Below are 14,837 nucleotides of genomic sequence, written 5' to 3'. Positions count from 1 at the left end.
ATTTTCCCATGGGCCAAAGTGTCTGCTGCCCAGCTAGGTTGCCAGAGAGGTCACATGGTCAAGCCAAGCTGACACTCTAGGAAACTGTTGCCATGATCAACAAACCATAGGAAAGGCCTAGCCATGGTCACTATGGCAACAAGGCATCATTAATATAAAGCATTCCAGACTGACCTTCCGGAGTTGTGTGGGGGGTGATGGTGGTACCCAACAAATCATTCCCAACAATTTCCCACAAGAACAGGAACCTAAAATCAGGACACAAAGGAGCCTGATGTCAGTGGTCTACATAGCCTCAGGCCTTTAGTTTTTTAAACCAAAAGGAGTAAAAGACACAAGGGCAAAATGGAATTCCCAAAGCAGTTTATGAACCTACTATGGTTTTTGCTTAAGCTGTAGTGGAAGGTGGGAACTATTACAGGATTGTACAATCCACCCCAAAATCCATTTCTATTCCAAAATGATGACAGTTGAGAAAGTTATCAAGTCCTTCTTTCTTCATATCCTCAAAGGCTAAATTGGCTATTAAGCACATTTTTTTTCAAGGCATGACACATCCGAAATCTTCAGAGCCAGTGACCAGATAAGAGCCCATAAGAACAGCGGGATCCAGGGCGACTCTACATCTAAGTACATCTGGTCAGGAATTACGGCCTCTACCCAAACATTCCCATATAAAGCTGCTTCTCCTTTTGGTGGCAGCTGTTCAGCTGGGACTCCGTCAACTGCAAGTAACGCTTCACACTGGCATCTTTCAGGATGAAATGAGAAAAAAAATTGAAGACTTCTGTTAAAGTGGTGGATACGTATTGGTCAAACATTTAGGACAGTGGTTCTCAACCTTCCTAATGCCGCGACCCTTTAATACAATTCCTCATGTGGTGACCCCCAACCAGTGGTGGGATCCAAAAATTTTAATAACAGGTTCCGATGGTGGTGGGATTCAAACAGTGGCGCCACCGCACACACGCACCTCCAGTCCCTATTGGGCAGGGAGGTTGCTTTAGTAACCCCTTCTCGGCACTCAGAAAAAATTAGCAACCACTTCTAGAGAAGTGGTGAGAACTGGTTGGATCCCACCTCTGGGTGACCCCCAACCCTCACATTTATCCATTTTACAGATGGAGAACACTGATGCAGAGTCTTAGGTGACCCCTGTGAAAGGGTCGTTCGACCCCCCAAAGGGGTTCAGACCCCCAGGTTGAGAACCACTGATTCAGGAGGACAATTTGCAGTTGCTCAAGAATGGGTGAAAATCGGGCCACAGCCCCGCCCCCCTCAAAAAAAAAGACAAAGAGGAGGAGGGATGGTACTACAAGGCTTACACACAAATCGAAGAAGTGCAAAATGCCACAGGTCAGATCTCATGCCCTACCCCTTATAAACTGCTGGAAGTTTTTTCCACCTTTCCCTTCCTCCATTACTCCCCTCAATCCTGGGCATCTGTATGGAAAAAGGTCACCCAATACAGGAAAAAGAGGAGAAACTCCCATGTAATTTTCCAGTGGTGCTTTCCTTAGGGCAGGATACTATGGTCCTCATGAGCATAGTAGCAGTATGGAAGAGAGCAGCTGGCAGGGGTACAGTTGGGTGGGCCAGTGACTGAGACCATGGGAAAGGGAGGAGATGGCAGGTAGCCAGTAACAATACCACAGGCAACTGTGGGTGGAAAGGAGAAACTAGGGGTAAGACCCTGGGATCGTGGTGGCGAACCTTTGGCACTCCAAATGTTATGGACTACAATTCCCATCAGCCCTTGCCAGCACGGCCAATTGGCCATGCTGGAAGGGGCTGATGGGAATTGTAGTCCATAACATCTGGAGTGCCAAAGGTTCGCCACCACAGCCCTGCGGTAAGGAAGAGGCGGCAACATGGCAACGGAAGCAACAGCAGAAAGCCAATGGAGAGAAAGGGCGGGGGCGGGGGGAGAAGCAGCAAAAGAAAGAACACCATTTGGGTAACATTTTCGCCTCCACTGCAAGGCCTGCAGGCCCACTGCTCATCAATTCATATTAGCAATTTTTCAGTGGGACGATTCATCCAGGGCAAAAAGGATCGAATACGACCATGATTTCAAAACCCCATAATGGCTGCCTCCAGCTCTGACCTAGCCTCTCACCGTGAATCCTGAAGCCTTTCTCACCTTTGGGCTGTTTGCCAATAGCTTCCAGGAGATAATGGCGTGCTTTGTCGTAATCCCGAAGGTGGTAGAATGCCACTCCGGCACGGTACAGGGCCTTTGTGTTCTCCGGTTGTCTTTCCAGGACCTTTAGACTGTAGTCTTTCACCCGCTCATAGTTCACAGGTTCCATGTGGAGGAGACAAGCTACATACAGATCAACAGAAGTCCACCCATCAGTCCAAGATTCTCAGTACTGCAGCATCCTATTTTCATCCAGAAGTTAGCCTGACGCTTTCAGAGCGGCCAACACCAGGTCATTAAGGCAACAGCCATCTCCTGCTGTTTAATTCTTCACAACTGGTATTTAGAGATAAACTGCATTTGTACATGGAGGTTCTCTTTAGCCATTTAAAGATCTCTCCATTAATTTGTTTATCTTCCTTTTAAAGTCATCTAAGCTACTAGATAGTCATCAAAACTTGTGATGGTCAGTTCTGTCATTATACATGGACATAATTCAAATGTCAACACAGAGGTTTCTCAGAATGTGACTTAGGCATAGTTTAATCCTGTCTCAGAACCCTGATTTCTCTCACACACATATTTTTACCCTACACTTCTATTTTTCCCTCATGTGAACCCTGCGAGCTGGGTTAGGCAGAGGAAAATGACTTCCCAAGGAGTCTGCCCCAAGTTCAACTGAAACCAAAAATAGGGAAAGAAAACTCAAACCACAACAAATAACTGAGTGACCAAAAGGATGAGACAAAGGCTCATTCCGCACATGCAGAATAATGCACTTTCAAACTGCTTTCAGTGCTCTTTGAAGCTGTGCGGAATGGCAAAATCCACTTGGTTGTGAAAGTGGTTTGAAAACACATTTTGCGTGTGTGGAAGGGGCCAAAGCATAAAAAACACTGATGAAGGAATATACAACTTTAATAAAATCGCCCCAACAAAGCCTGAAAGATAATATGATATATTAACTCTGGAGTGTTGTGAAGTCTTTGGGCTGCATGGCCTTATTCCAATAGCATTTTCTCCTGACGTTTCGACTGCATCTGTGGCTGGCATCTTCAGAGGATTTCTGGCCATACAGCCTGGAACCCCAAAACACTCCAGTGATTCCAAGCCTTCAACAATATATTAATTTTCGTCACCAGAAAGTGTATGTCAGCTGATTTTCAAACTGAATGTTGTTTTACACAATTATAATTTATGCAATGATATGATAATGGATTACGGTAAGTATAATTTTCAAAAATAAACAAAAATCCTAATCAAGTATTTGGAAAGGAAAAAAAGCACTTCCTTGACCAGAAAAGTTGTGAATTATATACTAACACATCCCCAAATCTGTTTCAGCAAATCCATCCATCAGTCAATGTATATACAAGGAAGTCAGTCATTATCATGGCCTACAACCCATACAACAACAGACCCCGCCCCCCCGACACAAACACAGTTACATATAAGACATCTCATGAAATTCTTTTTTTTAAAATTTACTCACTATAGCAGTGATGGCGAACCTATGGCACGGGTGCCAGAGGTGGCACTCAGAGCCCTCTCTGTGGGCACACACAGAGTCCCCCCCCCACCCCCACACATCTTGGCTGGCCTGGGCTTGATTATTATCATTAAACCTAAGACCTAGTTTTGGGGAAGCAGTGTAGGTAACCCAGTTAAGCGCTGTTAAACCCCACTGATTTTCATGCAAAGAACTAAAGAGCGATCCTTTACCTGGAAGTAAGCTCAGTTGCTGGCAATGGGGCTTGCTTCTGAGTAAACCCTCCTAGGGTCATGATTCACTCATGTGAAATGTTGCACGGTTGCTTCAAAGCAAAGCCACCGACTGCCATCAAGCTTACTCCCGAGTAACGAACGCCTTGGAGCCAACCGTTTTTTCTAAACTGAAACCCCAGTATTCAAATTAAATTGCCGTGTTGGCACTTTGCGACAAATAAGTGGGTTTTGGGTTGCACTTTGGGCACTCGTTCTCAGAAAGGTTCGCCATCACTGCACTATAGTGATCAGGAAAAATCCTAATGAAAACACCTATTAAAAATGCAAACTTGTAATTTTTAAAAATTATATCATATACGGTAAAAACATGTCAAAATATTTAAAATGTTTTAAAAACTTTACTGTGGGTTGAAATGGTCTGTTTCCACAATACAACAAGAGTTTTCTTTTGGCGAATGTGCTGCCTTTTCCAAGCCTTCCATTGTCGCTATGCCTTCCACTGTGGGCACCCGACCCAAGATTCCCTCTGAACCACCCTCATATGTGGAACACCACACACACACTATGTCTGACGAGAACTCTCCTCCTGTTTTTCCATTAGTCCTTTGCCTAAAGTTTTAAATCTCCACTTGTGCCCCCCTCCTCTGAGCTTAGTAGTCCAGGATAACCCAAAATTCTTGTTTTGCAGGACAGGAAGAAAAGTTTTCTCTTTCTCCACACTGGGCCTATTTTTAAAACCTTTATCATGTGCATCCCGAACTAAAAGGAAGGCCAATCATATTATCTCAGGAGACCAATAACGACCTTTAATGGCAAGAGAATGGTATCCCGCACGTGCTCCGAACTGCTCAAATCATCAGCCAACCTAATGGCACATGCCTGAAAGGGAAAATTCAATATGTAGGATCTCGGGTGGAATGCCTAGGGATGGGGGTGGCCTTCAGCCAGATCTAGCATCAATTCAACATTGCACAGAGCCCAGACACCATTTCCTGTAGCTTTACCAGCAAGATTGTTATAGCAGTCGCTTTGGGTTCTGTGGAGCGCTTGTTCCTGTTCAAGGGTTACATGAAGCCTCTCTCCACCAAATTCCTGTAGAGGAGAAGGCACGCTGGGATCCAGCCCTTTCACCTGCAGAAGGGCCCAGTGGTAACGACTCACGGCATCACGGAAACGCCCTTCTTTGTAATAGCAGTTCCCTTCCTCCTTGAACTGCTGGGCCTGCTGTAGCCGCTGCTCCATGGTCTCTTCTGAAAAGGACTGGAAGATAAATAAAACAAGTCACAGCCGAATTATGGCAACCCAGTAGGGTTTTCCAGCCAAGAGGTGTTCTGAGGTGGTTTGCCACTGCCTGTCTCCATGTGGGCTGAGAGAGTTCTGAGATAACTGTAACTGGCCCAAGCAGTCTTAATGTGGAAGAGCAGGGAATTGAACCTGGTTCTCCAGATTAGAGTCTGCTGCTCTTAACCACTACACCAGGTTGGCTCCACAACCCTTTAACCCAAGCTTATTCTGAACCATTTTGTTGCAACACTGCCCTATCTCCTGTTCAAAAGCCCACCTGGACAATTCAGTTCTGCGTAGGAGGTTAAGAGCTCGTGTATCTAATCTGGAGGAACCGGGTTAGATTCTCCACTCTGCCACCTGAGCTGTGGAGGCTTATCTGGGGAATTCAGATTAGCCTGTACACTCCCACGCATGCCAGCTGGGTGACCTTGGGCTAGTCACAGCTTCTCGAAGCTCTCTCAGCCCCACCTACCTCACAGGGTGTTTGTTGTGAGGGGGGAAGGGCAAGGAGATTGTAAGCCCCTTTGAGTCTCCTACAGGAGAGAAAGGGGGATATAAATCCAAACTCTTCTTCTTCTTCTCTTCTTCATGGAAAACCGGAAAGGTGGGACCCCTTCTAACCACATTAGGCAACCACTTCCATAAGATGGAGGCCACAACAGAGAATGCACTGTCTCATATTTTCGCTGGGTTCCAGGTGCCCTGCTATGTCGACGGCATTGTCTAACTCTATGTAATCCATCTCGAGTCCCAGGGGAAAAGACAGACAACAACAGAAATAACTGAAACTAAATAAATCTGCAACTTTTTAAAAAGCCTGTGCCAGGCAGTTCGGAACTGTGAATAGGCACAAGAGGATGCTGGAACCTTGCTGGGGCTGCATGCCCAAATCGGCACATAAAAGCATAGAGTTGGAAGAGACCCCAAGGGCCATCCAGTCCAACCCCCTGCCATGCAGGAACACACAATCAAAGCACTCCCGACATGTATGTTCATCCAGCCTCGGTTTAAAAGCCTCCAAAGAAGGAGACTCCACCACTCTCCGAGGCAGTGAACTCCAGTGTCGAACAGCCCTGACGGTCAGGACGTTCTTCCTAATGTTTAGGTGGAATCTCTTTTCCTGCACCTTGAATCCATTACTCCGTGTCCTAGTCTCTGAGGCAGCACTTGGAAGGATTCCCTTCCACCTGTGAGGCAGGTCCATGACTTAAATCTGTCAATGCCAATAAAGGTTGGTGATGATGTTGATGACTTAAATCCTGGGAACCGGGCTGAGAGCAGCTAGGTAACAATGAAGGGGGAGAAAAACAACACATTGCGCCACCCGCGATTATTTGCAACGGGATTGTGCCCTGGAAACCACAGTTGAGAACCATGGCTATAATGCAACCCGAGTGCGATATCCCCGATGCTGTGAGGGGTGCAATCTTGGGCCGACCAAGACTGGCAGCAGAAAAGGAGCGGGCACGAACAGAAGAGATCCTGCAACCACCTCTCTCTGAAACAGACCACAAACCTGGTACCTTTGCTGCCGCCATGGGGTCAGAGAAGCCAGCGGCCGTTTTGCAAGCCCATCACAATTTCCCTCCCCGGTAGCGACTGCCACACCCCCTCCATGACCTGGAAGGAAAGCAAAAAGCCAGACCGGGGAAGCGGCCAGGAAGGAGCTCAGGAGCACGTGGTCGGAGCCCCAGCCTTGTGGTTCCGAGGAAGGAAATCTAGCAGAAGTAGGAAGGGAGAAAGGCTCTTTTTGGCGCGTTGCTTTTAGTGCAATCCTCTCTCTCCCCCTCTCTTCCGGTTTGTTCATTTTTATAGTTTTTTTTCCCCTAAGGAAGATTTAGGAAATGCCTTAGGAAAAAAAAACACTATGAAAATCTAATAAACGATTAAGCTTAGCTGGCGTGCTAGGTAAACACAGAACGAATATTTTATATAAATGAAATAAATTAACATTTCAAACATTTCAAACTTAGATGCCAGCCACAGATGCAGGCGAAACGTCAGGAGAGAATGCTGCTAGAACACGGCCATACAGCCCGGAAACCACACAGCACCCAAATTTCAAACTTTCTTTCCCTGTTATAAATTCAGGAAAAGAAAAGGACGTTAAAATTTGAATTTCTTTCACTGGCTCAACCAAAGCGGAATGCCATTCCTCTGAAAGTCCACTGATTGCCTCTGAAGAAGTCGGCTATAGTCCTCCAAAGCTTATCCACGGAGTGCATATAAACATAATAAAAGCTGTGTTGGATCAGACCAAGGCCCTTCCAAGTCTATCCATCTGCTCACAGTGGCCATCCAGGTGCCTCTAGGAAGCCCACAACATTACCCTGCCTGTGTTCCATCTAATTTAATAGGCATATTCCTCTGATACTGGAGAGAAAAACTTCTCCCTGTCCGCTCTCTCCACACCATGCATAATTTTATAGACCTCTGTCATGTCTCCTCTTATTCACCTTTTCTCTAAGCTAGTGGTTTAAAACCAGTGGTTTAACTGCTCCCAATAAAGCCATTGCTCTATGATAATTTTGGTTGCTTTTTTCTGCACCTTCTCAAGCTCTGCAATGTCATTTTTAGGTACCTGCACACAGTATTCCAAGTGTGGTCTCATCATAGATTTGTACAATATGTATGACAGCAAAAAATTGTATTCTCTATTCCTTGGCTAATTACGGGCAGCAGGGAATTTGCCTTTTTCACAGAAGCCACACGCTGGGCTGACGTTTTCATTGAGCTACCCACCAGATCCTTTTCTTGCTATTCTGTTAGCTTAGACTCCTCTTTATTTTTGTGGCAACAGATGAACATTACAAGCCTAAACAGACACGCTCCTTTCTAAGCCACTGACTTCAGTAGAAAATTTTTGCCATCAAGTTGCAGCCGATTTACTGCAATCCTGTGGGGTTTTCAAGGCAAGAGACGTTCAGAGGTTGTTTGCCATAGCATAGCAACCCTGGTATTCCTTGATAGTTTCCCATTCAAATACTAACCAGGGCCAACCCTGTTTAGCCTCCAAGATGTGGCTCAATTGAATTAGAAGGCGTAACTTTGTGGAGGATAGTGCTAAAATGGCATCTCTAGTTTAATATTTTATGTATTTTATGTATTTTAATTAACTTATATATATGATGTTTTAAATTTTTATTTTGTTGGAAACCGCCCTGAGCCTTCGGGGAGGGCGGTATACAAATACAATAAATAAATAATAAATAAATAAAATACAGCTACCCTTCTGTAACTGTATCTTCAATTGTGTCGGTTTACCTCAGACAGCTCCTGTTTTCCGCTTTCTGTCAGTCGCCATAAGGTACCACCCTGCGAATAGGTATGATTTGCAACTGCCTATTCCCGTGGTGGCGAACCTTTGGCACTCCAGAAGTTATGGATTACAATTCCCATCAGCCCCTGCCAATGTAGTCCATAACATCTGGAGTGCCAAAGTCTACCTGAGAAGGTCAGGAGGGCTCCCACAATTCTATCATTCTGCAAAATGCACAAAACAAATATTCAGGAGTGCCCTCCTATTAAGTGGTTAGGAGGAAGAGGTCATTTTTTTTTTTCAGAGACCAGGAAGTCATTTTTCTAAGGAAATAGCATTGTAGTCCAATGATAGTGAACCTATGACACGCTACAACATTTTGGGGGACACGACAGTGTTCACTAACACCTGACAAACAATTATTCTCACTGTCTGAGTTTGAGGCATTTTTGTAATTATTTGATGTTTATATAATACATAGTGCCACACATGACTGGACTTTAATTTTAAAAAATCAATTAATATGCAAATAATTGTTTCTCTGTTGCTGGAGGGGGGAACACATTAGCGGAGTCAAGTTAGGCATTTTTATATTTTTGACATGCTGAGCCCAAAAGGTTTGCCATCACCACTGTAGTCTATTACAGTGCTTATTGTATGTATCCGCTTCTTTATATCGCATTGTCTTCCACCATTTTTAAATCGACATCTATTTGATGCAATAAAAATGTACATAACAGAAGGAATATACATGATAGGTACAAGTATGTCTACCAGAACCATGAAAACTTGGTGAAATTAAGAATTCTGCCCCACTTGGCTGCAAGATCCATTCTCTGCACAATGGGTCTCCTCTGGAAGTATCTCTGTTTTGCGGGTGGGCAATTTGTTTGACCAGCGTGCAGGTCTTTTTGACTTTAATTAGCCAATCATTAATTTTGGGCCCTTTTTTTTTTTTTTGTTCCAATTCGAGCAAAGACCAATTTGGCTGTGGTGATCATATGTAAAGCAACTTCTTGAGGATTTTTAGTATATCAACTTCACGGTTTAACAGCATCTCTTATCTTCTGCCTACACAATCCACCTACTGTATTAGATTTCTCTTTTGTTGGTTGTTTGCATTCTTTTCCAGGTCTGTAATCCTAGCCAAACAGCAATTATAGTGGATATTTACCGTGATACTGTCTAGTGGAATTGTTTTATGTTTAGTTATCTGTCATGAGCCTCAGCAAGAAAGGCATAATATTAGTGAAATCAGTAAATAAATAAATACCAAGGGATGCCTTGTTCATTTTTTTACTTTAAAACAGTTTCTCACTAACAAGGATGGACCACCTAACGGATACAACCATTAGGAACCAGACACTGCAATGAACCTAGATGCCAGACTTGACCCCATACACCCAAACAATACGATCACCAGATTTAATATCACCAGCTGTGCCTTCCTGGGCTCATGCACTTGTCCAGTGGAGTTTGGTAAGGGGGGGGGGGGGAACCTCAGCAGAGTACAATGCCATAGAGTCGATCCTTCAAAGCAGCCATTTTGTCCAGGGGAACGGATCTTGATTTAAAGAGATCTCCGGTCCTCACCTGGAGGCTGGCAACCGTATATGATTGGTTTCCTTGAATTTCCCTCCCCTGGTCCGTTTGGCAACCATTTCCCCCACATCCATACCACTTGTTTCGGGGGAGGCAGATTTAAAAGGATTTTTTTGTGAACCAGTAATTGGTACAGAGATGTACCATTATATAGGTACAAATGGAGACCCATGAAACTCACAGGGGGAATCCCATCTCTTCCCAATCATGGTTTCAGGTCATCCCCACCCCACCACTCTTCTCCCACCAGATCGCACGGAACTACTCCTGGCAAGCGCAATGATGCCTCCTCCCGCAATTCTGCCTGCAAAACTCATGGGGGAGAGGGAAATCCCTTCTCCCTCCACTCCCTATACAGCAATGAGGGGTGGGCAAGTCCACCATCAGCTCCCAGGCTCTGCTGTCATGCTCACGCTCCCACTCCCACTCTCCAATATAGCTCCAGGCTCCCAAGCCCCTCACTAAAGATTGATACTGCCAGGACCACCATGGCTCGTGGCTCCCAGCCTTTCCCAATCTGAAGGGTGATGCTGCGGGGACTGTTACCACTGTGGGGACCCAGCCTCCCCACAAAAGGCAATGCTGCCGGGACCACCACAGCCGGGACCACCTCTTGGTATCCTTCAACATGGTGGCTTGGCCCAGAGAGCAGCCAAGGGACGAAGGTATAGATTTTTTATGGCCACACCCCCACCTGCCCCTAGGGCATGGCCATGCCTCCCCAAGCCCTGCCCCTGGCCTAGCGCTTATAAAAGCAGCTCTGCGAGGTCCGGAATGGCAGACTCCCCTGCCCTGCCCTGCCCTGCCCTCCCCTGCCCCTCCCCTCTGGGCAGAGGCATAGAGGGAAAATGGAGCCTGGTGCAAAATCTGAGTTTTGTGCTCCCCCTGGGCAGCCACTGTGATGCTGGAATCCACCCCCAAACAGCATCACTTTCAATGGTGTTTAAACTAGAGAGCCCAAATTCTCCTTTTAAATCCACCTTAAAGGGAGAATCTAGGGTCCCTAGTTAAACAACATTGAAAGTGATGCTGTTTTGGGGTGGATTATCCCCCACCCAGAAACAGCATCACTTTCAATGTGGCGTAGTGGTTAAGAGCAGGTGCATCCTAATCTGGAGGAACCAGGTTTGATTCCCTGCTCTGCCACTTGAGCTGTGGAGGCTTATCTGGGGAATTTAGATTAGCCTGTGCACTCCAAAACACGCCAGCTGGGTGACCTTGGGCTAGTCACAGCTTCTCGGAGCTCTCTCAGCCCCACCCACCTCACAGGGTGTTTGTTGTGAGGGAGCAAGGGCAAGGAGATTGTAAGCCCCTTTGAGTCTCCTACAGGAAAGAAAGGGGGGATATAAATCCAAACTCTTCTTCTTCTTCTAAACTGAGGACCTCAGATTCTCCCTTTAAATCCATGCCGAAGGGGGTGGATTTAAAAGGAGAATCTGGGGAAATTTGGGGGGTGCCTGCTGTCGGGGGTGCAATGGTTAAGCTAGAAGCACCAAACTTTCAGGGTATCTTTAGGAGTCTCTCCTAATGATACCACCCAGGTTTTGTGAAGTTTGGTTCAGGTGGTCTAAAGTTATGGACCCTCAAAGATGTAGCCCCATCTCCTATTAGCTCCCATTGGAAACAATGGGGGATGGGGGCACCCCCTTTGGGAGTCCATAGCTTTGGACTCCCTGGACCAAACTTCACCAAACCTGGGTGATATCAATAAGAGACTCTCCTGATAACATATCCCAGGTTTGGTGAAGTTTGGTTCAGGGGGTCCAAAGTTATGGACCCTCAAAGGTGTGGCCCCCATCTTCTATTAGCTCCCACTGGAAACAATGGAGGATGGGGCACCCCCTTTGGGAGTCCATACTTTGGACCCCCTGAACCAAACCTCACCAAACCCGGATACTATTATCAGGAGAGTTCCCCAAACAATCCCTGAAAGTTTGGTGCTGATAGCCCAAACAATGCGCCCCCTGCAGGCCAAAAACCGAAAAAGCACTAAAAGGTTTTTAAAATGGGTGGGTGGAGCTTCGGACATGAATGGGGGGGTTCAGACCCGAGAACACCCCCCCTTACCTACGTCCATGCCAGAGAGGTGGCATGCAAGGGAAGGGAGGGAGGGGTGGCAAGTGAAAGGGAGGGAGGGGAGGGAGACGGTGGCATGCAAGGGAAGGGCGGGCCTCCAGCATCTGGACATGGCCCACCTGATAAGCACAGAGCAAAGCTCACTCTGCCAGGTTAAAATAAACCAGTTTCATAAGATTTCTCAGTTTCAAAGTTTTATCATTTGTTCAAAACTGCAGTTTTGGGAGAGCTCTCTCCTGTGAGTCAGGGAGGAGTCTCAGAGCTCTACTGTTCGCAAACATGCCTTATAACTTTTCCATTAGACCTTCCCAAGCAACTCTTCTAACATTATCCATTGATTGGGTTGTGAAGACGTATAGACTGCCTGTCATGCTCTTAATCTCCACCCGCCCTCCCATAGCCCACCTTTGCTTTCTATATTTGGGCATACTCTTTATGTCACCTTGCCCCATACCAGGATTTGGGTTGCTATATCAACCAAGCCTGTTTTCTCCCATTATCTCTTTTGGGCTTCTTGTTGCATTTTTTTACCCTTAGCTATCAGTGAATTTACAGCTTCTTGCAAGAGCCAGTGTTTTGCTTAAATCTTACATCTCTCTAATACTTATAACAATACGCATAATAAAATTGCTTGCCTTAATACACACATATATTCCTATCACACCCACCCTAGCGGGGGGAGGGAGGGATGGCATGCAAGGGAAGGGGAATGAGGGAGGGGCAGGAGGGGGTGCCACCTTCAGCATGGTATCCTTCTACATGGCAACTCGGCCCAGAGAAGACCTCTGCCATGGTGGGATTTAAATCCATCCATCCTTTTTAGATTTTTCTGCAAACTCGGGGTGGGGGTGGGGTGTCTCCTAAGTCTGCAGAAAGATCGACTGGGAGGTCAGTGTGCCTCTATTTGTAGATTTAGAGGGCACTGTTCGAAATTAGATGTGTAGGTACTAATATGTCAACTTCCACTTCAAAATACTCAAAAAGCTACCCAGGTGGCATGAAAAGGGATAACAACTATGAGGACACGGGGAGGGAACATGGCTGCTGTGTGACAATGACTGGGAAAATCTGCACTTTCCCATACTCTGAGCGTGTCTGACGTGGACAGTGGTTTATACATCAAATAATAAAAAAACCCCATACAGCGGCCATCTAGGCTTAGCTGTGATTAAATTTCCAGAACCTGGGGGGAAATCAGGAGGTACACAAATGCACCACAAAGCTGTGGGGAAGCAGGAACCTAACCCTCCCCCTCCCCAATAGCATCATATCTGGAGCAAATAACCTGTGTAGAAAAGATCGACATTGTACAAATTAATCAGATATGAGAGCGTGGTGTAATGGTTAAGAGCAAGTGGTTTGATTCCCCACTCCTCCACGTGAGTGATGGACTCTTTATCTGGCGAACCATATTTGTTTCTCCGCTCCTCCACATGAAGCCTGCTGGGCGATCTCGGGCTAGTCACATTTCGTTTAGAACTCTCTCAGCCCCACCTACCTCACAAGGTGTCTGTTGTAGGGAGAGGAAGGGAAAGGAGTTTGTAAGCCACCTTCAACCTCTTTACAGAAGAGAAGGGGGGTGGGGTGGAATTATAAATCCAAACTGTTCTTCTTCAGTGCCACAAGAAATGTCCCAAAAACCTGATGTTAAAAATTGCAATATTTGGATATCTGTAGGTCAGTGGTGGCGAACCTATGGCACGGGTGCCAGAGGTGGCACTCAGAGCCCTCTCTGTGGGCACGCGCAAACAGAGTGCCCCACCATCACACATCTAGGCTGGCCTGGGCCGTTTGATTATTAGCATTAAACCGAAGACCTAATTTTGGGGAAGCAGTGTAGGTAACCCTGTTAAGTGCTGTTAAACCCCATTGATTTTCATGGGAAGAACAAAAATGCAATCTTTACCTGGGAATAAGCTTGGTTGCTGGCAATGGGGCTTGCTTCTGAGTAAACCCTCCTAGGATCATGATTTACCCATTGGAAGAGTTGCACAGTTGCTTCAAAGCAAAGCCACCAACTACCACCAAGCTTACTCCTGAGTAACACACGCCTCGGAGCCAACCGTTTTTTTCTAAACTAAAACCTCAGTTTTCAGGTTAAATTGCCATGTTGGCACTTTGCGATAAATAAGTGGGTTTTGGGTTGCAATCTGGGCGCTCGGTCTCGAAAAGGTTCGCCATCACTGCTGTAGGTGAACATTTTAGTCTTTGAAGGCATTCTACCATTTTCCATTCCTCAAAAGGAGAATCCATTGTGTAACTGCTTATTTAGGATCTAATCAGCAAGCTCAATACTATTGCCCCTCCAGGTTTACAAAAGAATTTGGGGTTTCTAGATCATTACAGATTTGTATACATTAGCAAAAGTCACTCTTTACAGATGCTAATAGTTAGATAAATCTCTGAATGGTCCCCGTAATTATCTAATTGGACCAGTGTATCACCCTGAACTACTTGCCTAGATTAGGTTTGATGTTAATCCTACTTTACCTCTTTGTCAGTACTAGTTAAGTGTAGTCCTCAATCAATGAATGCATTGATTGCACGTTTTGATTGCATCTTGTTTTAAGCTAGCTTCTTTTTGTAACATTTCCTCCCTCCTATCTTTATTTTGTTTGCAGCTTTAAGTATAATGTAAATGCATCTGCTGCAGGCAATGGGAAACCACTTCTGCTCACCTTTTTCCTTGAAAACCTAAGGCAGGGGTCCCCAAACTACAGCCCGGGGGCCAAATGTGGCCCCCTG

General features: G+C 45.8%; 1 protein-coding gene across 2 annotated transcripts; it reads right to left on the bottom strand.

The window, feature by feature from the left end:
• Positions 1-346: 346 nt before the first annotated feature.
• Positions 347-6,828, bottom strand: TTC9C (tetratricopeptide repeat domain 9C). 2 transcript variants are annotated; one of them, XM_048518661.1, is made up of 4 exons: positions 6,679-6,828; positions 4,873-5,128; positions 2,144-2,326; positions 347-751 (listed from the first exon to the last, which is right to left on the bottom strand). In XM_048518661.1, the coding sequence occupies exons 1-4, from the start codon at positions 6,691-6,693 to the stop codon at positions 657-659; spliced, it is 549 nt and encodes a 182-aa protein (XP_048374618.1). In that variant the 5' UTR covers positions 6,694-6,828; the 3' UTR covers positions 347-656. The 2 variants fall into 2 exon arrangements, with proteins under 2 accessions (XP_048374618.1, XP_048374628.1); XM_048518671.1 differs by having other exon boundaries at positions 6,672-6,827.
• Between the last annotated feature and the right edge of the window lie 8,009 nt (positions 6,829-14,837).

The sequence above is a fragment of the Sphaerodactylus townsendi genome, linkage group LG01, assembly GCF_021028975.2.
Source record: "Sphaerodactylus townsendi isolate TG3544 linkage group LG01, MPM_Stown_v2.3, whole genome shotgun sequence".
Classification (NCBI taxonomy): Eukaryota; Metazoa; Chordata; class Lepidosauria; order Squamata; family Sphaerodactylidae; genus Sphaerodactylus; species Sphaerodactylus townsendi.
Note: the sequence above shows the minus strand (reverse complement) of the source record. Positions and strands in the feature narration are given on the sequence as shown.

Bases quoted from the DNA above. Each gene is read 5' to 3' on its own strand.
- TTC9C (XM_048518661.1), bottom strand. The intron at 2,327-4,872 runs GTAAAGCTACAG...ATCTGTATGTAG, and splicing joins CTGCTATAACAATCTTGCTG to CTTGTCTCCTCCACATGGAA. The intron at 752-2,143 runs GTGAGAAAGGCT...TCATCCTGAAAG, and splicing joins TATTGGCAAACAGCCCAAAG to ATGCCAGTGTGAAGCGTTAC.